Source organism: Arvicanthis niloticus, chromosome 13, assembly GCF_011762505.2.
Source record: "Arvicanthis niloticus isolate mArvNil1 chromosome 13, mArvNil1.pat.X, whole genome shotgun sequence".
Classification (NCBI taxonomy): domain Eukaryota; kingdom Metazoa; phylum Chordata; class Mammalia; order Rodentia; family Muridae; genus Arvicanthis; species Arvicanthis niloticus.
The window spans coordinates 69,280,634-69,306,122 of NC_047670.1; the positions used below are offsets into that span (position 1 = coordinate 69,280,634).

The window sequence follows — 25,489 nt, forward strand, 5'->3', positions numbered from 1 at the left end:
GCAAAAGTGAAGGAAAGAAATAGACAGTTTGGTTGTTGGCAGGTTTCTTGACTGCATCTCCTCAATGCTCCTCTTTTAGACCTACTAGATTCTCTAAATAGTTCAGCTATTGCAAGCTGTACACAGACTCCGGATGAAAGACTGGAAAGCTAATTCACTTGTGGGCTAATGTTCAAGGAACACAGAATACAGAAACTTCATAAACCATAGCAATATGGAGACGATGTGTGAGACAGAATAGCTTTTATTTCCCCCCTCTTATAGCCAAGGGAAGATAATATAATTTACTGATGGTAAATAAAAGAGAGGTGTTACATGTTCAAGGAGTGAGAAAGTAGGACACAATGCATGAGATGGTCCAGAGGATGCAGAATGTGGGCAGGGATATAATGCCCACTGGATGTTCATAGCTGACCAATGAGGAGCTGAGCTCAAAGGGTGAGACAACTTTGCCTTGACCCGAAAGGTTAACACAGCCTGAAGGTCGAATCAGAACCAAGACTGGCAACTGGTGTGTGCACCAATATATTAGGTGTGTGACACAGTTCTACTTCTCTGTCTCACTGACTGTTTCCTGTCTCTGGGTGGAAAGCAGAAAGTGTGAAGTTACCATGACGATTAGTAAGCAAGTACACCCGGTGGCTTATGTTTTACTTCTGCGTCAAGTATGAGGCATGCGTGGCACCGGTGGTGTTTCCATGGCATTGTTGCCTTGGCATCTTGTCAAAGAGGTTGCTTCTGTCCACATACAGATAAACTGTCTCTTCAACCATTTGCTGACTTGTAAAATGTATTCTCTCACCCGCCAGTACACAATACCCTTGTCCTGAAGTAGCTTGGGTTCTCCCGAGAAAAACTATTCTGACAAAATTCTGTAAGTGTAAAATGATGAGGTTCTGCAAAACCTTGTTGACAGGAAACTAAAAAGGAGGGTTGTGAGACCCTGAGAGTTAAATATGTTTCTCCCAGCTTAGAAAAACAGCCCCTGCAATTTCGCATGCTACCGTGTAACTGTGAGAAAATCATCAACAGTCACTTACTGCATTGTTAGCACACACAGTCACGCACTGTGTTTACCCCACACACCATCCACAGCCCTTCACTCTGCCTCCTGCATCTCTTCCCATAAAGACTGCCCTTGACCAACACCAGAAATAAATTTGATTTCTCTAATGCAGAAGGTAATTGGATTTTTCCCTTATTGAATGCGTCCCTTTAATGATTGTTCCTGCAACTGCCAATTTAGCAGTAAGTGACTTCTCATCAATCAGATGATGTGACTTAAAATAAAGACTAGGAACTGGGGTAAAAAGGACCAGCCGCCTGGCATCTGACAGATTGTTTCTTGGCCCCCATCTTATCGTTTTCCTGAGAAAAGGCTTTATCTCTGGATGTGGTTTTCATAAAATAAGCTATATAATCATTGGTTATCTAGTTGTGGATGACAACTTTCCAGAAAAAAAAAATGATAAATATTTTCAGAAATTACCCTGGGGCAAACAATGAAGTGGAATAAAACATACACAGTCATCATTTTGTTACATGAAAATATTGTCATTTATACTTCTCAGGTACAGGAGACATACTGATGAAAGAAATAACGAAATCCTATCATTTTTTTAATCTGGTCAGACATGAAGTAAAAACCTTTATGTTTAGTTAAAATACTCAGCGCATACTCTAAAGGGCTTATGAAGGGAAGATGGCTGAAATTGTAGTAGTGGCTCTTTCTTTCCTCATCTGAGGTTGTGCATTTGAATACTTGGGATTTAAATTATTTTTAGTTTGCCTACTTTTTTTTTTGTGATACTACAATTAACCTGATTCATGCTTTTTTTTTCTCTATCTCTTCCCTTGGATCTTGTCAATAAATATCTTGAATCTTTTTTGAAGGAAATATAATCAAAGGTCATCACTGTTAGTGAGAAAATTTTAAAATTTTAATTGTGAAAGGTTAGAACAAAACCAAAAAGATGAGAAAATAACCAGCTACTACCTTTGTTTTAGAAGTAGCAAGGGCTGGAGAGATGGCATGCTTGGTTCTTAACTAGAACACTGGTTGCTCTTTCAGAGGTTCCTAGAACTTATGTTGAGTGGATCACAAATGCCTGTAACTCTGGCTTTAGTGAGCCTGATGTTTTTTTCTGTCCTCTGTGATGCCTATATGCACACCTGCACACACACCTGTATACATACCTTAATTCACACTTGCACACACACCTATATTCATACCTTAACACACATCTCCACACATGAACACACACACATACACACATACACATAAAAGTAAATCAAATAATATCTTTCCTTTTTGAATTATCAGTATTAGTTGCTTCCACAGGTATTAGCAAGCTTTAGAGTCTGAGGAACTGAGACTCTCCCATAGTTCTTTAGTTCTTCCCCACTCTCTCTTCTACAATGATCCTGAAACCCTGGAGGTGGTGATGTAGGTGACCTGTTCGTAGCTTACACTTAGCTGTCAATTATCATCATCATGTGACCACTGCACAAAGAAGCTTGTCTGACCCACAATGATAGCACAGGAGTATCTTTTAAAAAGATTTATTTATTTTATGTATATTAGTACACTGTAGCTCATCTTCAGATTGAAGCTGTTTTCAGACACACCAGAAGAGGGCATCAGATCCCATAACAGATGGTTGTGAGCCACCATGTGGTTGCTAGGAATTGACTCAGGACCTCTGGAAGAGCAGTCAGTGCTCTTAACCACTGAGCCATCTCTCCAGTCCCACAGGAGTATTTCTTAAGAGGTAATCAATCAAAATTTATGCTTTTTGTAATATAATATATGTCTAGGCTATATCAGGTTTTTTTTTTTTGAATCTACCTTGTGCATGCTGGCTAGTTTTATGTCAACTTGATACATGCTCAAATCATCTGAGTTGAGGGTCCCTCAACTGAGAAAATGCCTCCATATGATGGGGCTTTAGGCAAGTCTGTATGGCATTTTCTTAATTTGTGCTTGATGGGGGAGGGCCCAGGTTATTGGGAATGGGGCCACCCTGGGGCTGATGGTCCTGGTTCTACAAGAAAGCAGCTAAGCAGGCCCTGATGAATAATCCAGTAAGCAGCATCCTCCATGACCTCTGTCTGCACCATCTCCTGCCTCCAGATTCCTGAACTGTTTGAGTTCTTGTCCTGACTTCCTCCAGTGATGAACTGTGGTGTGGAAGAATAAACCAAATAAACCATTTCTTTCCCAAGTTGCTTTGGTCATGGTGTTTGATCACGGCAATATTAACCCTGATGAGGACATTGTGTGTTTAAATTTGAGCATTATAAACTAAAATCAAAATTAGTGGAGTGATGTCTGTTTGAGGGATTATAAATTTTCTGAAAGAAAGTTATATATGTGCATTTTTTGATGTAGACACAATCATATTTTTCTTTTTTAGGAAAATCATTTTGCACACTCACAGGCCTTTTAAGTGTTCATATAGCAGGCTATTAATGATACATTGAACATTTATGGAAAGCATTAATATGTGGTGTGGTTCATGAGCAATTTACCCTGCAAATGAGTCTCTTACAATAAATATGTGTTTACTAATTCATGTTGTCATTTATCTTTGGTGTAAGCATTTGGACTGCTATGTGAAAGGCCCCGAGACAGTAGAAAGCATGCAAAGGTGAGCATTTACTATTGGGGAGGCTGATAGAAAGAAGAGGGAAATGCTAACACAGGAGATGGAGTGTGCTTTGGCCTGAGAAGATGAGGCAGGGGGTGTGTGCTGGAGCAAACAGTGGAGGAGGCTTGGAGGAGCCACACACAGGCTCAGCAGAGGGGCAGAGTCTGTGCATGCGGCAGAAAGAGGAAGGATGCTTTTGGAAGATGCAGGATTGTAGATGGGAGAGTGCTGGCTAGTGAGAACACATGCAGCACAAGCATGGGGTCAGGGGAGGCACGAGGTTTTGCTCATGAATTAGCTATTTACTACTTCAGGGGTGAGTGGGAGGTAAGTCAGCAAAAGCCACAGAGGGTAAATTTGGAGAGAGAAGAAGGGGGGAGGGGAGGGAGAGAGAGAGAGAGAGAGAGAGAGAGAGAGAGAGAGAGAGAGAGAGAGAGAGAGAGAAAACAACTTTGAATTAAAATTTAGGTGAAATCAAGTAAAAGAATTTGGATTTGGAATCTGGAGGTTCTGTTTTGAAGCTTATGATTTTAGGAATACCTAAGAACAACATAAATGTGAATATATACTGATATGTATATTCTAAGGGGACTCTACTAATCAATTTACTATCCCAGGAAAAGTGGTTTTCAAGTGAGAGGAGAGGGACTTGATCTGATAAAATACATTGATAAAACCGTCGGCTCAGACAGATAGTATAGGCTAATAGTTTTTAATGAAACATAGTTTAATTTGGAAAAAATCCTATATAATGTTAATTAACATTTAAAAACCAGTCTCAGTATTTCCATGGTGACCAGCTAAACACACTCATCCAGTGTGGAAAATCAAACACGCTCTTACACTTCTTAAATTGAATAAGTCTTACACTTCAAATTTGTATCTCTTCATGTAGTCTAACGTTAAACATGAACACATTCTGTTCTCAGTGTGTGTAATTGATATTATGCTTGGATTGAAATCTGAATTTGAGATGTCCTCAAATGTTAAGCCAGTTCCTCTCCTCTTCAGGTCACCGATATGATGCTTCAGGACAAGCCTTACCCTGACTGGGGGAAATCTGCGCGAGCTTTCTGGAAGAAAGGCAACGTGAGGATCATTTTATTCTGGTAGGAAATCACATCATCTATATGTTTACTTCTATTCTGCCTCATTTACCGAAGCACTTGAGGTGAGCGTAATTTTCATTAGCCGTGTAGAGCTCTATTTAGGAAGGCTCTGCTGCCCTACTAAAATTATTTCCATATCTTAGAGATTTATTCAGTTTGTTTATTGTTTAAGGGCTCATTTATAAGAAAGAAACATGATATACGGCTTAACCTGAAGCGAACAGGGTTTTTTTGTTTGTTTGTTTGTTTGTTTTTTGACTCAGCAAAAACCAGCTGTTGTTTTCATCAAGGAAATGTGATGTATAAAACTGTCTCCTGTAGATACAAATCACTCAGGTCACTCTGCAGAGGCTGACTGCACTATAGGATGTGAAACCTACCTGGAGGAGTCCTCTGCACAAACTGCATCCTGTTCAATGGTATTTCTTCTCCCCATGATTCCTTTTCCTGCCTCAGCCCCATCAAAGCTATTAAGGAGCTTTGGGTCATTCCCGCAACAACGTGGCTTGCTTTCTTACAAGTAGAGTTATGTACACTGATGCTCAGACACATTGTATCTGATGGCAGCTTGTGCTAGAAAAAGCTAGCCTGTATATTTTCCTTAAGAAATGCAATAAGGAATATCTGTTTATTCTTAGATGTTAATTCCTTCTTACTTTTTAAAACTATGAATGCTACAAAAATGATGGTAATTAAGTACTTGGAGAAAATAAATACTCCACATAATCTTGCAGTGTAGCACACTGCTGTTAAATATTGCTAGTGATAATGTGACATTTGAACTCAGTTCTTAGCAAGTAAACAAGTAGTTTTTTTTTTTTTCCAGAATGTGAGAAGAACATGTTTCTGTTGCTGCTCACACGCTGGCTCCAGGAGTCAATCGTGGATTGTTTTTTATGGTGCTTTCTGACCTGCATTTATATTGTTTTCGTGTAAGCTCCTTATGTAGCTTGTCCAGTATTATATAATAATGTAGCAAATATTTATTGAAGGTGTTCAGCTCAGGGATTACAACCTGGACTTGGTATTCTGTACATCTGCTTATTTAGCCCTTGAAACCCTGGAGAGAGAGTGCAGTTATCCCCAGCATTGTTGCAGCCCGGTACTGCCCGTTCCGGTCCGAGGGTCAGGGTCTAGTGAGAGAGAGAGAGTGAGAGAGAGAGAGAGAGAGAGAGTGAGAGATAGAGAGAGAGAGAGAGAGGGGATAAAGGGGAAGAGACTCGAAGAATGGGGACAAGACAGAGATTCTGATCAAGTCTCGTTTATTGAAGGGAATTCTGAGCTATTTATAGGCTTTTGCCACGTGCCTTGTAGGCCTTGCAGGCGTGGATAGCACATGCGCCTTATAAGCATGTATGGAGTAGATAGCACGTGGACAGCACGTGAACCGCATGCCTTGCAGGCGTGACTACCACGTGCACCTTGCAGCTGGGGCAGTAAACAGCAACACAAAATATGTGGGATATCAGAGTGTGCTTCAGCTGTTGTAGGCTATTGAAAACCAAATCTTTCGTCAGGGTATATGGTTCCAGATGGCTGCAAAGTTGATCTAGCCGCTTTCTGCTAAAGTCGGCTCCCAACACAGCATAGGTCTCTGGAGCCATTAGTCATTACTAATCACTGTGTCTAAGAGAATTCATGTGCCTCTTTTAAGGAGTCATTTTTAATTTTTCTTCAGTTAATTGTGCTGCATAAGAATTTGAGGTTCTGGAAATCTTTCTACCTTATATAATTGTCTACAATGGTTTGGAGAATGATAATTTGAAAGGAGACAGATCTAGTATCAAAGGTCTCAGTGTAGTGCGTCTCTGAAAACAATAGCCATGTACTGTGTTTATACAGATCACATTGATCAAAGTAAATCCACAGTGGATTTTACACTACAAGGTATCACGGCCAAGTTCTGTAGAGGGCCCATGCATACGGAGATCTGAAGTTCCTGGGATGGCTGTCATTAACTATCCTTTGTTTTTGTTTTTTGTTTTGTTTTTTTTTTTTTTTTTTTGGTTTGGTTTGGTTTTATTTGCGTGTGCATGGCAGGGGGTGCTTCAGACATGGGTGGGGTTTGTGCACATTTGTGAGTGAATGTGAAGGCTACAGTTAGTATTGGGTTTCTTCAATAGTTCTCCACTTAGTCTTTTTAAAGATTTTCTTATTATTTGAAAAATTTATTCATATATGTATGCACATATATATATAATATATAATGATTTGATCCAGTGCAACCCCCTACCCCCACTTGCTATCACTTTCCTTTCCAACTGTATTCTGTCAGATCGCAAATCTTACAGAACCCACAGCTCAACAACCATCATGGCTGCTGGCCAGCCAGTCCTATGCATCCCTCTGCCCTGGTGTCCTCAGGGCTGGAGTTACAAATGTGCCTCTCCATGCTCTCCTTTTTTGTGGGGGCTGAATATTGAACTGGGGTTTTTTTGTTTATGCAGCAACCCTTTACCCTTCGAGCCACCACCTCAGCCCCTTAAAAGGGATTATCAATCACAGTTCTTACAGAGGACGGAAATCCATGCTAGATTCCCCCTAAAGTATCTTAATATAATTTTCCTTGGAAATTCCCACTCAAATCTATATACTGTCTATCTGTTTTGTATATTGTTGAACAAATTAAAGCTTAAACTTAGTCATTATTCAAATAAATTATTAATGTGTAATATATTTGAGTGTGTTCTTTCCCTGTCATTCAAGAGTTGTAATTCCAACCACAGAGCACAAAACAATAGAAGAAACATTTAAATTCTATTTTAAGATTTATTTTTATTATTTTATACATTTTGGTCTGGTTATCTTGACAACAGTGTCATGATTCTTTAAAAAGCAAAATCTGATGCAAATAATTAAACATGGAAATCATACAGGGAGCCGAGAAATCTTCCTTTATGTGCAGGTTTGTCATCTAAAAGGAAGCTAGCAAGAATAAAGGGCATTTGGTTTTCTTCTTAACCAAAGGAGATAAAATATAAAAAGAATTGATGTTTGAAATACTTACCATCTCAATAATGAAAGGGAATATTTGTGTACTTCATGTCACCCACTCCAAAGCACGTGTTTCCTTTGGATTTCACTCTAGATATTGAAAAGAAATTGGTTTAAGCTCTACACAGGAGTAGGAGATGTTACAAGTAAACATGTCGGGGGCTGCAGTGTGGATCTTGCAGCAGACTGAACAACACTGAGGCTTACCCAGTGTGCAGTTTACGCTAGCAAAGTTTCTATGCTCTTAGCCTTCAAAAGGCCACTCAGGTGTCATGAGCTGCTACTGCCCAGCTTCCTGCTTCCTTGACTGAGTGATAGGTGGACTTCCCGGTGAAGATAGTGGTGTCAATGCTAACCTCAGAGAGGAGGCTGCTCTATCTCTCAGGTTCTCATGTCAGGGAAAAGACAAAACTAAGACTGTGTTTGGAAATATTAGATGCCAAAGGGAATATTCACTGATGGCTCCCGAAACCACTTCCCAGAGCTTTTTGTAATTTTAAAGAATAAAGGTCTAAGAATGATCTTTTTTTTTACTTCCACCTTTCCAAGTGTCTTCCGGCTGCCACTTCCACTGTCTTGTCTGAAGTCAAAGACAGCACAATCAACATAATTCTACTGGTATCATCTGTGTCTGTATTCTCCAGAGACACAGTTGCTTTGCCCTGGATAGGAAGCATCTTGGGATTCTGATTTCCAAACACATGGCTTATTTGTTTGTACCAAGGAGAAAGCATGATTAAGGAAGAGAATGGGAAAGGAATTGGGTGAAGGGTTGTCTATCCTGTCTTTCCTAGTCACATGTGTTGCTTTGAACAGTGAAATTGTGGATCAGAGTGGCACATGTCACATCTAAATAGATGCATTTGGTTTTCAACAAGAATTGAGCCACATGGAAACTTATGTCTTGCTGGGAGGATGTGGGATAGGCCAAGCATCCTGAATGATGCAGTAGACATGTGGTGTGAACTAGTGGGACGCCCTGGGCAATGCTAAATACTACAGTGTGACTTAGTCTATCCTATTGTAGATAGAAACTCATCCTTAGAAATGGTCCCTGAGCCACTGTATCCAAAACAGAGATTTGTGTTTTATGGCCTGGGTAGGGTGTGACAAGGAATTCACCGACACAGATTGCAGAGATGACAATCCCAGTGGGACAGTGGCAAAGCATTCAGATAAAAACTGTTCTCTGGAAACGTTGAGTTAAAAATCACAGTGTGAGGAGAGAGATGTGTGCATCTGTGTACACCTGTTTGGTTCCACACAGGCATATGAAAAGGATGATGCTCCATACTCAATCTGTTTTTAAATTAGATTTAAAAAAAACTATTTTAATAATCACTTTCTTCAGCACCCTTCAATGAACATCTTTTGACCTTTGAATTATTATAATTCTTACTTGGGTAACAAATGCAACCACTGTGTCTTCTGCTTTGAGTAGTATGGATGGTAACCACACTAACCAAAGGGTCCAGCTGTTTAAATTTGACCCAAAAGGAGGTAGCAAAGAAACTGTTACTATTTATCATCATCACCATGACCACCACCACCACCATCACCACCATCATCATCACTTTAATGTATACTATTTGATGTGATAACAAAAATAAAATAGCTGCCCCTGCCCCAGTCTAGCACCACAGGACATAGGCTGGCAGACCATGTCTGAGATGAATCCCCAATCCAATGCCATGGGACCTGGGTGGGGAGCAAACCTCAGATGAACCCTGCCTGGTGCCATGAACCCAGGGCACTGGCTGGGCATAGCACTCCTAAGGCCACTCTTGAGATAAGCCCAGACACGCAGAGCCCCCAGGTACCACTAAGAAGAGCAAATACGTAGTAGAAAGATTAGAAGGGAAGAAGCAGCAGAAGCATGTGTGCTCAATGAAAAGAGACAGAACTGGAGACTCGTGGGTGGTGAGGAAGAGTTTGATGTGAGTAGCTAGTGATGACACCTAAGGCCATGGTGACGACTTGGCCAGTGTGGCCACTGAGGGACATGTCTGGGCTATGACATTCCAGAAGAAGGGGTATGTTACCACCAAAGTCCAGGCAGATATCCCTGGTCTGGGCTGCTGCCTGGGACCATGTGGATGGCTGAGGACTGTGCAGAGCTATTCCCACCCCTCTCCCGGGCATCTGGGAAAGTTGGCTCCAAAAGTGTGAGAGCAGAACTGTCCCCGTCCCTTGCCAGCTGCAGTACTCAGAAGAGCAGCCATGTGCCTTACCCAGGAAGCATAGTAGAGCTGACACTGGTTACCAGAGTTTCTGGATGAGCTGGCCCTGAAGGTGTGAGCATGGGAGAGCTAGCTTTCCCACTTACCCATCATGTAGTGACATGGGCAGGGGAGAGATGCCCCGCCCTTGCTACCTGCGGCAAAGGGCAAGCAGGACAGCTGGCCCCAAGGTCGTGGAAGCTGGAGAGCTAGTCTTGCCCCTCACCAGCTGCAGATTCAGCAGAGTGGTCGCTGCACCTCACCTGGGCAGCACAGTAGAGCTGGCCCTGCTTGTAGGGATTGCAGATGGCTGGCCCCCAAGGGCATAGATGTGGGAGAGCTGGCCCCAAGACTTGTCTGCAATGGTGGAGTGGGTGAGAGAGAAATGCCATACTCCCCCGCCCCTTGCCCCCTGGAGCAAGCAAGAGAACAGACCCCAGGGTCATGAGAAAGGGGGAGCTTGCCCTGCCCTGCACCAGCTGCAGAACTTAGGACAGCAGGCCCTGCACTTTGTCTGGGCAGGCTCTGCTGGGATGAGGGCATGGGAGTAGAAGATCTGGTTTTGCCCCTTGCCATGTGCAGCATTGGATGAACTAGCCACAGCAGTGTTGGAGAGCATGCCCCGATGATGTGAGTGTGGGAGAGCTGGTGGGCTGACAAGCTCGGCTACCACCCAAGCCTATATGTGGGGCTATAAGGTGGCCCATCCTAACATCTACCCCACTATTGGACTGCTGGAGTGCATGAAGGGGCTGGTTCTACAGATCCGAAGCTGCAGGATCTTCAGGAGACAGGACAACAACAGGATATCTGAGTGGAGTACCAGTGAGGATCCAGTATTGATGTGATAGCTAGATGCCTTGAACCAGACCAGAGACTCACTGGGATGAACATTTGCAAGTAAAGAAGTGTGGACAAAAGGATGTACTGTGGGACACACTGTGACACACTCCAGCTTCCACAGTAAGATTTCTTTGCTTTTGATGAGGAAGTTGAAAGAGTGGAGGAGGGTAGGAAGGGAAGGGGAAAATTAGTGGGAATGGGGTGCATGATGTGAAATTCATAAAGAATCAATAAAAAGTATGTGTGTGTATGTATGCATATGTGTGCATGTGTGTATGCGTGCATTTGTGTGTATTGCCTGTACATGTGCATTTGTTTGTATGTTCACGTGTCAGTGCATGCACGTGTGTGCATGTGTGTGTTCATCCCAGCACTTTGGACATGGAAGCTGGAGGAGTAAGGTCATTTATTGTCCTCTGCTCCATTGCAGGTTAGAGACCAGCCTGTGCTACAACTGACCTCTAAAGAACAAAAATACAGTAAATAAATAACAAATAAAATAAAAATACCCCCCCAAAAATGTCAGAGACAGAAATGTTACTAACCCCCTTGCATACTCTTTATATTGTGACTTACTCGACTACAGTGGGTTTCCATTTTCTGTTTTAGAAACAGATGTGTTTTGTTCTTCTGTGCAATCTCATTGAACTCCACATTATTTTCTACTTTAAGGCTTGAGATGAGGGAACAATTTTGTTACACTTTTCTCCACAGACGTCAAGATATTAACCATTAAGTACTAGCCACAGGGAAACAGACTTCATCTCCATATTTGAATGATTCTCTAAGAGAGTGTGAACCTCGTAATACCCAGTGAGCCTGTGTGATGAAGTCCTAGGTTATTCATCAATGGAAATGGTTTTACAAAGACCAGGTGCCAATATATTAGTGATAATATGGAAATAATTTAATACTGATTATGAGAAAAACATATTACTTTCAAGTTTCCATCATGATATTTTATTTAAAATATTTATTTGTGAATGTGCATGTGTGTGTGCATGTTTGTATGTATGCGTGATCTATAGCACGTGTAGATATCAGAAGACAATTTGTGGGAGTTGTGTCTCTCTTTCCACCTTTATGTGGGTGCGATCAAACTCATGCTGGTCAGCTTTATAGCCAGCACTTTTATCCAGAGTCTTCTAGCTAGTTTCTAGAACAATACTTTTAACTAGAAAAATATTTTATATTTTCCATGTTATGATGGTGTGTGTATTCATTATTATTTAATACACAGTATACTTTTTTCTTATTTCTTTAAGCAAATGTCTGCCTTTGTAATTGAGGAAAAACAAACTATGTTTCTCACACAATAAAATACCTGTGTCTAGCAAATCAGTCACCGTAGCAGACTCCACTATAAGCATGCCTACCTTGAGGTATTAATATTACAAAGACAATTCTCCAAATGATTTTCATACTCAATTCTAGATACAAAGATAACCAAGAGACTGGGAAGATTGCTTAGTTACTAAAGTGCTTGCCCCACAAACAGAGGGCCTGAGTTCAGTTACCAGAACCCATGTGAAAAAGCAGTGTACTCTTATAGGCTTAGTGTTGAGGAGGCAGAGACAGACAGGGCTCTGGGGCTCTCTGGCCAGCTGGTCTCACCTCTTGACATTCCAGGCTAATGTGAAAGACCTTGTCTAAAGATAGAATGAGTAAAATAAAGTGTACACAGCACTAAGGAAAAACACCCAAAGTTGTCCTCTGGCCTCCACACGTATGTGCACACACTTGCACACAGATACATGAACATCTATATACATACATAGATTTGCGTATAGATGCACACACGTATACACACATTTATGCACACATACAAGCAGAAATTTGCACACATAGACATATGTTTATACACACATACCCACACAGAAACATATGTATGCACAGGTATGCATTAATTTGTATTCATTTGCACACATGTATACACATAGATATAGACATTTGTATGCATACATGCACATATTATGCCCACAGGCACACAGTTGCATATACAAAACACACGCACACATACACGTATATACATGTACATATTAGCACACATACATATGCACACAAATGTAGACATACACTCATTTACACACACACACACACACACATACACACACAGAGAGAGAGAGAGAGAGAGAGAGAGAGAGAGAGAGAGAGACACCAAGCAGCTGATAACTCATTTACTTTGAAAATTCACCCCGTATTCATCCCAGAGTAATTTAACTCTTGGGGATACATTTATACCTGCATATTAAGCCAGTCTTATGCCACTGTAAATTTAGTATTGGTAAATGAAAAATAATCAAATTTTAAATAACCTACTTACATAATGCTTATTTAAATACTTATTAAGCACTGAGCACAAGATAACATGAGAATCGTGGCTTTTGAAGCCACTAACCTGACTTTCAGTTCTGGCCTCACTGTTTGTTATTCTGTGTTCTTTATAATTTTGTTATAAAGCCTGTTGTTTCTAGCTGCAGACCCTGGCTGTCCTGAGACTATAAATCTGAAAGATAAAAATCAGGTTAGTGTCATTTTCACTCCAGTAAAGAATTCAGGGAGAGGAAAGGAGGAAGTGTGGACCAGGATGTGGGCACTGTGAGGCTGCATTGGGCGAGATAGAATTTCTTTTATAGGGAAGTGGAGCTGAAGCATCCACCTCAAGGTGAGCAGCAGCCATGCAGGGGAGGGACTGATGGTTAGTTAGGTATTGCTGATGAGGAAGAGGAGTCAGTGTTAGCTCTGCCTGTGTAGAGACGAACGGCAGCTCAGTGGACAATAACAGCCGTCTCCTACCACAGGAGCTCCTGCCAAACCAGCAAAGTCTCAGTGAGCCCAGACACAGAGAACAGAGGAACTCGGTGTCAATCACCTAGGTACAGATCTTGGGAGTAAGTTCTAAGACAGAAGTGTATAAAAATATATTCACGTTTTACTTGTAGTTTGTATGGGTGGCAGCTACATGTAGATGTTGCATGAAAAAAGTAAGTAGGATGTAAGAATGAAAATACAATACACTAGGATAAAAACTTGCAGAGAAGATGAGTGTTCAAATGAGAAAAAGTGCACATGCAGGAGAGATTGGGGTTTGGGGCGTTGGGGGAACTAGCACACAGAATGAATGAAACCCTAGGGAATTGTGTCAGATGCCAAGAGTGTTTATCATGGCAGAGCATTCATGGGAAGTGCCAATGATGGATGAAATAAGTCCCAGTGCTGAGCTTCTATGATCTTAAACTCTGAGGAGTATTGACCTTGACCAAAGTGATTTTCTGTAATGGGACTGATAGGAGACCGGCTCGTTCTGGGTCAAGCCATGACTTCTGGAGGAGGAGCTGGGGAGTGTGAGAATATGTACAAGTACATGTATGTGTATATATGATAAATTATTACTCTGTAGAAGTACTTTTCTTTATCTAGAGCACACACATTTTTGTTTAAGAGAATGAGCTCATTTTTTTTTTTTTTTTGCGACATCAGCATCAAATTAAAATATCTTTAAATTGGGTAGCAGAAATATGCTATTTGTTTAATTGATGTCCCTTGGTAGGAAGATAAAGAACAAATAGTTCACAATGTTGTAAGTTAAAACACCACTAGACATTTAAAAAGTGCACAGAAATAAAACGTGGTGACTAAGCTTTTATATATTTTGACTTTTATGCCACTACTGGAAGCAGGACTGTTTTCCTTGCCATGTCCCTAGACTTAGCGTGCTACCTGACAGACAGCAAACCTCCCATGCTTTCTGGAGCATTGTAATGTGGTGACAGTTCCCCCACCTGCCAGTCAATTCAGATGGAGGACTTTTTTGAAAAATCATAAAAGGATAATTTCAAGTCATTTGGTTTGCAATTAATGGGTGCTTTGTAAGAATCATGAAGCTTCAAGTGTATTGTTTTCTAAAACAAATAGAAATATTTATTTTCAGGGTTTTAAAATCACCCTGGTTCTAAATAACGTGCCCTAAATTCAACTATAAAGCTCACCCTAATGCTGAAGGGTGTTTGTAATATTCCAGCGTCACTAACACGGCTGACTCGGAACATCTAGGTCTTAGAGATCTTTTCTTTATTTCTTAAAGATAGTGAAGTTTAACAGAACAACCAACCAACCTCATCCTGCATTGCTTAAGTCGTATCCCCTGGTACAGCCCATCATCCCAGTCAGTAAAACCCAGACTAGCAACACTGAGCCCTCAAACAGTCCTTGGAGGTGTAAATGTTTGAAAGAAAGTGCCCCTTACTGAAGATCTCTGAGGACCCAAATGTTTAGGGTCAGTGATGGGAGGGAGGGTTTGACATTACAGGTGGACACACTCAGTACTGTCTTGAGAGCCCCTCCCCCTTGAACTTGGCGGTTGGAAAATTGGTTCACTGCGTAAAGGCACCTGGCCCTGAACCTGATGACCTGAATTTGATTGATCCTTGGGACCCAAACAGTAGAAAATGAGCAGATTCCCACAAATAATCCCGTGACCTACACACACACAGCACATATAAACATTATACACACATATTCCTGTGTGCACACATGATTCATGAATGGATGAATGAATGGTTTTTTACAAGTCCTCCTTAAAAATGTTTGGTTTTGTGAGCTATAACCAGTATCTTTCTGTTTGAATTAGGATTTCATATTTAAAGTAGAACTGTCTAAAGACAGTTGTCGATTTTTGAATTGTCTGAATCATGACTGGCCAGCATTTCATAGATTGAATAAATAACAAAGCTCCGGTACCTGTGAGGTTGCTCGATGCTTTGCTTCTCTTTGCTCCAGGTTCGGGGCCCAGTCTGGTGATAAACTCAGTTCTGAGCTCCATTGCTCAATATTGGAAATGCCCAGCAGACTGGCTTCGGAACCAGAATTGTAACAACCAATAATCTGCTACAATGTACAGGGCAGCTCATTGCCATTAGTAAGTTAAAGCAATTATCCTACTCTGTGGGGAAGAAATCAAAACTAAGGGTGATACACAGTGGGGCCAAGTCTCACCCAAGACAAAGTGAGGCTTCCTACCAATGATCGGTCTCTTTCTGGGCTCAGAACACAACTGTTACTTAAATCGGAATATTGAACATTGATTGTGTATAAGCAGGTGGGCCATTTCATTTTACCTTGAGATAAGCTCTCACCAAGTTTCATAGGATGAGTTTGAACTTTTTACTCTGTAGTCCAGACCTTGAACTTGTAATCTCCCAGCCTCCCCCGTGGCTGTGACTAGAGTCCCACACCCAGTGTGCTGCCAAGCTGAATTGTGGGAAGAGTTCTTTGCCATTTTTCTATGAGACTTCTTGAGACAAAGGTGAAACCTAGGTAGAGGTGCCTCAGACTGAATGAGGGAGACACTCCAAGTTTGCTTTCATACTGGTTAAATAGAATGTGCTGATAATAGCTGACAAATGAGTGATTCACATGCTAGACCACTATGTAACCTAGGCAGAAATTTGCTATGACCCAGAGAAAAAAAGCAGGCTCGCCTCATTCCCAAACTACTATTGTGATTTGTTCACTAGAAGAGGCTTTGTACTTGGCATGCAACAGTGAACAGTAACAGACCTTTGTGAACAAAGATATAGTAAAGAAAAGTCCCTAAGAAAGAAAATACAATGCACACAGCATATTTAAAGGCTATGTCTTGGGGCTGAAGATCCAGCTTTACAGTTAAGAGCATGTGTTGCTCTTGCAGAGAACCCGAGCTCGGTCGTAGCATCTATGTTAAGTGGCTCACAATCATCTATACCTTCAGCTCCAGTCCGGTCTTATGCTCTCTTCTACACACTGTGGCAGCTGTATGCATGCAGACATATACATATATACATGTACACATAATTAAAAATAAAACAGTATTTTAAAATGTTGCATGTCATAATTAAATGGCTTTTATCTTTTATAATGGTGGTTCAATATATATAAATCTACTATGTCACAACATAGGAACGGGGGGAGGGGTGCAGAGACATAATGATCATGCACAGAAAAATACTAACAAAATTAAGACTCTTTTGTGATTTTTTAAAAAGGCAAAAGAAACCCAAAACAGTTAACAATCTAGTTGTGGGGAAGGACTGAAGGAGCTGAAGGGATTTGCAACCCAATAGGAAGAACAATATCAACTAACCAGACCCCCCAGAGCTCCCAGAGACTAAACCACCAACCAAAGAGTACACATGAGTCAGTCCATGGCTCCTGCTACATATGTAGCAGAGGATGGCCTTATCTGGCATCAGTGGGAGGGGAGGTGCTTGGTCCTGTGGTGGCTTGTTGCCCCAGTAAAGGGAAATGCTAGAGGGGTGAGGCTGGAGTGGGTGGGGGAGCAACCTCTTAGAGGCAAAGGGGAGGGGGAGGGGGTAGGAGGTTTCTGGAGGGGAGTCCAGAAGGGGAACAACATTTCAAATGTAAATAAATAAAATAATTTTTTAAAAAGAAAGAAAAATTAAAAAAAAAAGAAAACCCCAGAACTAACAATATAAAATGGTGTTAAATGCAATAATCTTCTTTTAAATAAGAAGAGGAAGCCTTCTCTCATTCCCACACCACACAGAGTGACTGAGAAAGAACAAGAAAGACAATACTGATACATCTAGTATAGAAAGACAGAAAGGTGTCAGCCACATCAGACACTCTGCAGACAGGCCCTGACAGCTGTTGCCTCTCTGCTCGCAGTGCTGGGCTCCGTGTCCACTGCTCCCTTTAATCTGCACTGCTGCTTTACAAAGTGTGCGCCTTTCTTTGAAGTGTTTTAATGACAAAATCCTGTGGGTTTTGGTTGCAGTGAATGACAGAACAGAGATATGAGTGCAAGCTTGCTGACTGCAAAACTTGGAAGTTGGACACAGCATTGCTTCTGTTATTTAACTTGCTTAGCTGTGTTACTCGTGTTTCTAACACACGCATTTATTATGATCTCTTGTTTTTTCTTTGAAAGTGGTTCTTAGTTGGATTTTCTTTAAAATCTTTTGGCTGGGAAGATGGCTCGCTCGGTATGCAAGAGTGAAGGCCAGAGTTCAGATCTGCAGACAGGCTAAGTGCCACAGCACGTGCAATGTGTGATCCCAGCTTTCCAGTGGGGAGCAGAAAGGCAGGGACAGAGAGTCCCAGAAGCTCACTGAGCAGCTGGTCTGTTGTCTGAGGTGGAAACCCCACAAAGAGACCTTGCGTCCAATAAAGTAGATGGTGAAGAGCTAGACCTCAGGTTATCCTCTCAAATCCACATGTATGTCCTGAGTGTCGTTTGCTCACAAGCATCCATATACAGAGAACAATACACATACATGTGCATACACACACACACACACACACACACACACACACACACTATACATATACACCGCAGATCAGAAATGTCATGGCATTTCTCTGTTTATGTTCTAATGCCTTTATTATTGACAATGAGATGGAAATAAAAAATGATTTACCCAAGGTCACCAAATTAAGGGTTTTGTGCCAATGAATGCTCTCAACTACTGGATCCTGCCTAATAGCTATTGTCTCCCTGTGTTCTTTTGGCCGATCTCATTTAAAATAGTCACGAAATCCTCAGTAAACTAATGTACTGATGACTGGATATAACTGATGCAACCGCTCTTACAAGCCGGGAGTAATAACCAAAAGCGTTCTGTGTAGTTTTAACTTGATGTAATTGTATGTCATTTCCTCTCAATTATAGGGATTAAGGCAGAAAATAAGATATGCAATATGTAGTTTAATATGCCAAACAGACGCAGTGTGTTACTAGAAGCTTGCCTTGAGAGCATACACGAAAATCCAACTGATAGTTTTCTTGTTTGGTTTATCTGCACAGTTTTCAAGGATGTATTTTCTGTAATAAAATGCATCTGTTAAGATTGAAGATAAAGATTATAGGTGATGTCATATATTGACGGCAACAGTCACAACAGAACCATTGCGTTTTGCTAATGTACATTGGAAGTGTGAGGAAATCAAACACTACAGCTAACTAATGACAGGCTCTGCTCATTGGGAAACAGTGTGTTCACGTTTCATGCAAAAAAGCTTGGCTAGAGAGAACAATCCAGCATGTTTTTTTTTTTTTTTTCCAAGAAAAGATTCTATGACATCCCAAATTCTTTGCATTGTGAAGTTCTGTGCTTCTGGGTAGCCGTATTTCCTTATCTAAGGTTGTCATCATAAGGAAATTAGTCTCAGCACACTCCTTTTGTGCAAGAGAATCTTAGCCAACTGTTAGATAAAGATGAGAGGAGACAACAACAGCCAGATTGTAACTGCCGGTGTTACTTGTTTATGGGTAACAGTTGACAATGATGAGCTCGCTTTCCTTGTAGATCACCTATATGGCGATTGGAACCAAATCTCTTACGGTGACTGGTTGAGATGATGTGTAAAGCAGGCTCCAATAACCCGTGTAAACTGGTTATTAGATTAGAGTCACAGACGTCACTATGGAATCAGGTTGCATTTAATATGTAGCCACATATACAAATACAGAAATAATTTCAGATATGCCCGTGTATATAGGATTTAGAATATGGTCATGCACTATGTGATGCCATTTAAGCCCATGTCAGTCCATATAAGTAGGTGCTCCCTTAAACTAATAGTAGAGGTAAAAATTCCCATGACCTAATATTTTTAATGTATCTATCAATTTTTAAATATTTTAGATGAATGAACACCAACTATCGCATTATAAAAGCTTGCAGTATTTAGTACAATAATATGTTGTTTGGGTTGTGGTTGTGGTTGAGTCTAGGAACACTAGACTCCGTAGTAGGCAATACTATTTACATTTGGGTAATAGTACATTGTACTATTTACATTATGTTGGGTAATGGTTATATGTTCTCAAACCAAAGATAAATCACTAACAGTACATTTCTTCAAATGCTTCTCTGTTGCTAAACAAGGATGAATATGTGTATGTAATGAACGTATGTTGTGAAATGTGTGTGTGTGTGTGCACGTAGGTACATACATATCCTTGCTCTGTTTTCCAAGACAGTTTAAATGGAATAGTACTTTAATAGAAATGAGAGCCAAAATTAGACTGTAGAAATTGATGCCTGATATTATTCTACATTGAAGTGATCTGGGACTCTGGGGAAAATGGCTGAGACTAAGCCTGAGTCTGAGAATATAGAGAGTGGTCATGGGGTATCTTATCCTAGAAGGTAAGGGATTATAGATAAACAAAAGCAGAAAAGATAAGGCTTTCTATTCCTTTCCCTAACCATCTGAAGGGTCTTCAGATTATTCAGTATGTATCCACTGTCCATAGTGTTCTGCTTTGTTGTTGACTCTACATTGCCCTCCAGTAACTAACTGCACAGCTTCCTTGTGGCTTTATTTTAAAACTGGGTTGTTCTCCTTTTGGTTTAATGATTTCTCGGGATGCATGCTTGTATGCACACATGGGTGTAGATCATGGTAGTAACGTCTTTGTCTCCTCATTTTTACATGTCTCCTCTCTTTCTAAAGTGGCCTATGGTGGTTTGAGGGATGTCCTGGCTAGTTACAGGGCAGCTTGACACAGGTAGAGTTAAAGGAAGGAATCTCAATTGAGAACATGCATCATTAGCTCAGGCTGTAGTCAGGCCTATAGAAAAGTTTCTTAATTTGTAATTGATGTGGGAAGGCCCAGCCCATTGTGGGTGGTGCCATGCCTGTGGTGGTGGCCCTGAGTTCTATAATAAAGCAGGCTGAGCAAGCCATGGGAAGCAAGCCAGTTAGCAGCACCCCTCCATGGCCTCTGCATCATCTCCAGCCTCTGGATTCCTGCTCTGCTTGAGTTCCTGTCCTGATTCCCTTCAATGATGGTCTACAGTGTGGAACTCTAAGCCAAGTAAACCCTTTCCTCCCCAAGGAAGCTGCTTTTGGGATGGTGTGTCATCACAGCAATAGAAGCCCTGACTAGAAGAAATATGATTCTTCCTGACCTGAAGCATTTTTCTATGCTTCTTTTACTCCTATTTTTGAAGGAATGAATGAAAAGCAGATTCCTTCCCATTCTATAGACAAGAGTTTTTCTTGCCCTGAGCCAGCTTCCACCCCCAGATCAAATCATGCCTTAGACAGACATTAAGAATCTTCAATGATTAAAATGGTGATTTTTATGTCTCCAAATTATGAGTCCATCAGACTCTCCTTGGTCTGCCTGAAAGTAATTTGTCATGTCACAAGAGGATATTGGGAACCTAAGTTTTTCTAGTGTGCAATGTTCTATAAATCAAATACTGGATGTTGCTAAATCTGGAACAATGTACGGCTGTGAAGGGCACACTCCAGTAGCCAGTCAAGCACTGAGCATTCACGAAATTTCTTTTACTGTTGTTTACTCGTTAGCTCCCAGGTCAGTCCATATGAATCTCTCTATAGCATGAGCACGGTCCTTTTTCTTTTTTCTTTTTTAATTCAGTGTACAATGCCTGGGTTTCTGTAGATTACATAGGCTCTCTAATGTTCTTTCATAGGGTCTGACTAGGTCTCCTTCAGATTTTTTAGTTTATTGCATACTTGATGAATTTCTGCCTAGCTCTAATCAAAGTTCATTTATCTTCATGGTTTGAGACCAAAGGCCATTAACAACACTACTTCAGATCGGCTCTTCTGTTATTTGAGACATGGTGCTCACCGTGTAATCCCACCAGTTTCCTCCTTGTAAACCATGAATTCCCCCAAGCTCTACTGTCCTCTACAATCCACATTGTAGTTTCACCTTCATTAGCCATGGAGAGCTTGTAGGGGATGATTTGTGACTTGTATAGCAAACCATTAGACATATAAAATCCATGGGCTTCTGAAGACTGTCTGTCTCACTTAGCCAATAACTGGCCCCTATCCAGAGATGAAGCCTTACCTGAATATGAGCTGTCACTCTGGCTGCCCATCTTGATTCACACTGTGTGCTGTGTGTGCTCCTCTATATTGATAAACAGTGTTTTCCACAACAAACTAACCTTTGTAGTTTCCCTTCTTAAGGAAGGGTGGTTCAACTTGGTCCTCACTCAATGGTCTTGAAGACTCCCAAACTCGGGAGACCCTTACTCAAGTCTCGGGAAGTCACGGCCACCCACAAACTCAAAAGACACTGTACCTGGATGCAATCAGCAGAGATTTATTACGGATCCAGTTGGCTAGCCAAGGTCAATTCGGTTCACTCGCACAGGAGTTGAATTGACAAAGCCAGTCAGTCTAAGGAGGGTTTTTAAAGGGGAAAAACCACAAACCAGGGGAGTGGAAAGGGGGTGAGGGGTTGTCAGGGATATATAACATAAAAATAGTGGAACATTTCAGAGGAACCCACCCTAAATGATTTAGAGTCATGTTAAAATCACTCTGCAAGAATGTAGTTTTACCATGTCACTGTGCCCTACCCTGTCATTTACCAACTATTTCAGATTAACTATTTCTCACTTGGTCTGGCCACAGCCCCACCTAGATGACTTGCATCTTTTTTGTTGTCAGGAACGTGTCTTCCTGCTTTGGGCTTTTCCCACTCACAGGTGGGTTTTCTTCCCTGAGGCTTGAGGAATGTTAATCCAGCAAGTGTCCTCTGATTCAGGGATAATGTCCTCTACCTAGAATGTATCCCGGGGCAGTGAAGGCCTGAAATCTTACATTCAGTTCCACCTTCTGGAACCTGCATTCTTTTGCTCAGGTCTAGGATAAAGAAAAAACCTGTATATATTTCATAAAATGGTCTTTATAATTTTTCACTCTACAGTCTTACTCTCCTTTACACACAAATGCTCAAACATGCAGACTTACACACACACACACACACACACACACACACACATACACACACACCCCTATACTCACTTACCTCCAGACATGTAATCACAGAAACACATGGATTCTTTATACTCTTTAGTTTATGATAACTTCAACAATTGACCCATCAGGACTCCTCTTTCAGTTGGCTTAGCTATGGTAGCTTCATAATCATAGCTACCTCAAAAACCATGGCTGTAGAATTCCTTCCTTGGGAGCTTAGTAAGGTCCTATCCCAACACAGAAAGTAAACCAACAGATGTGGGTATGGCCAAGGGGATAGAGCTTGCAAGTGCACATTGCACTTCTATATAATTAGTAGAGGTGAGAGGGGGAGAGTTAGAGCTTGGTTTGGGTACAGCAGTGGGTCTATTCTCTTACCACATAAAGGGCCACTTTGAATCTTTGCCACAATGTATTAAGCTTATATTTTTATGTATTTCAGTTAATCTGCCAATCTTCTTGAGATCCACAAAGTAGATACTCTTTAAAGCACACTCAGGTTCCATCTGTGCCAGCTCTCTTGGTTGGTAGCCCTTCTCTGCATATCTATCTGTGCCTGGTGTAGAACAAAGGAGATACAGGAATGGTGATTTTTTTTTTTTTTTTTTTTTTTTTTTTTTTTTTGGTTTTTTGAGACAGGGTTTCTCTGTGTAGCTCTGACTGTCCTGGAACTCACTCTGTAGACCAGGCTAGCCTCGAACTCAGAAATCCGCCTGCCTCTGCCTCCCAAGTGCTGGGATTAAAGGTGTGCACCACCACCGCCCGGCCGGAATGGTGATTTTTTAAGAAAGCATTTTATTAAATAATGTCTTGACCTAAATAATAAAGTCTCTTTAGGCAGTGTGTCAGGAGAGGAAAGCTGACCAAGCCAGCTCAGTCAGTCAACAGGTTCTCCAGTGCAGGAGTGAGGATTAAAAAGAAAAAAGACAATTAGACAACATTGTAGCATGACCCCAGCCAGTTCTGAGACTGAAGGCTGAGGCAGGTTTATTTTTTCTCAATTTTCTTTTAAACCATTTTAATTACATGCAAATATTTAGGTCAGTTCTAGGTTGAGGAACCAACAATACAATAGATACAAATAGTCAAGGAACAAACAAGGCAATAAACAAAGTCCTGTGATCATTCCCTTGGTGATCACTCTCATGATCACTGTTTCTAAGGGCTCATCAGGATGACAAAAATATCTGAGCCTACTTCCCCATCCTAGCCCACAGTCATATTCATGCCTGAGGCCTACTTCTTTGTTCTAGCCTAAGACTTAGATTCCTGACTGAAATTACTTCTCTGTTTTAGCCTAAAATTAGATTCCTGCCTGAACTTACTTCCTTGGCATGGCCCAATGTCAGATTCATGCTTAAAGCCCATTTCCTTGTCCTAGGCCAATGTCAGATTCCTGTCAAGCAGCTCCCAAAGCTCTCCACAGAAAGCACAGGAAAGAAAGACCAGAAACCACAAGGAGCTTGGTTATTTGTTATAGTTCCTTTCTCCTTTGTCTGCAAACAAGGCTGGATGCTGAACTCTCCTTTGTAACTAAACTACCTGATAAGCAAAGAGCCTCTTTGGTACATCTTCAGCATGTGTGGCAATATTGTATGATAAGTGGAGGATTTTTTAAAAAAACCACCATGGCTTTGCTCTCATCTACTGGAGAACGCTCCTCTCAATGTACCCCAAGATGTGTTTTGAAATCTCAGAGTAAAGCAACCACACAACAGGGGCTTCTGTGGAGTGTCCATTGTTTCCTACTTTCATGGAACTGGGATGAGGGACTCATTCTTCCTCTGTAGGGATGCCCTATGACCTTGAGCATCCCTGACACAATGGGATTAGGAATGTTCTATGCCTTGGTACCCTGGGATGAGAGACTCATTCCTCCTTTGTAGGGATACCCTATGCCCATGAGCAGCCCTGGCACAAAAGAAACACTAAGTGCTACACTTTCTTTGTGATTTTATGCTCTTTTGTGTCCTGCTAACTTGGGACAACAAATTATGTTGCAGGAAAAAAAAATTCACACATTTTATCTGACATAGAGGGAACATACCAATTACAGGTCTCCCCTCAGACATCAGAACTGCAGCTGGATGGGATTCTCTTGCACTCTACCACATTAATAACATAGTTCTTAGTGAAATGAAGTTTAGTCACAGAGAAAATGACAGGCCTAAAAACTGCCTCAAAACTACATTAAGGTGTAGTTGGAACACATTTGAAGTTGCACTTCAAATACAGTGTTTCTGGAATTTAAAAAAAAGTAAAGAAAAAAAAGGAGACAGAGAGAGAATGTTGCCAAGGTTGAGATCTTCAAGAACAATATAATTTGTTTTTCCTTATTAAAAATGAACTGATTTTTCATTTTAGCATAAAATATATTTATGTAAAATTATATAGCCACCTAGAGAATTATAATTTTATACTTAAATTATATGGAGATACTCATTACTCATTTTTATTAAAGGAATGTGAATATATAAATATTTGTATCATTGACCATACCATGACATGCAATAAAAGGTAATGTAAAATGTAGGTCTTTCTGTGAACTGGAAATAAGATCTTAGTTCATAGTATTTCCATGCTAATCTGTAGAAGATGAGAGAGAGCCAATCTCTAAATGATACTGGCCATGGAAGGTGCTAGTGTATCTGAGACTGCCTCCCGGACACTTCATATATATGATCACACATTTTAAAAACCTTACAAGATAGAAAGTATTGCTTTATTTTTATCTCTTCAGTTTACTTAATATAATAATATGCTCTACAATTACACAGCATTCTAAATATGTAATAAAAGAAAAGGTAGAAAAGATGCCTTTACAAAGAAAGTTTATTTTTCTCCATTACAGGACCCACCACCATAGGTAATTCAGGACAGGCAAAATGGTTGCCAAGATTTGCTCAGAAATGCTTTT

The 25,489-nt window shown here is 40.9% G+C and overlaps 1 protein-coding gene across 3 annotated transcripts in view; it reads left to right on the top strand.

Annotated features, from left to right (window-relative positions):
* Tmem117 (transmembrane protein 117) overlaps positions 1 to 25,489 on the top strand; it is a 467,221-nt gene that overhangs the window by 303,917 nt on the left and 137,815 nt on the right. For all 3 annotated transcript variants that reach the window (XM_076911950.1, XM_076911951.1, XM_034517349.2), the window contains exon 5: positions 4,662 to 4,759. In XM_076911950.1, coding sequence (XP_076768065.1) covers positions 4,662 to 4,759 — 98 coding nt within the window. The remainder of the gene's footprint in view (positions 1 to 4,661; positions 4,760 to 25,489) is intronic.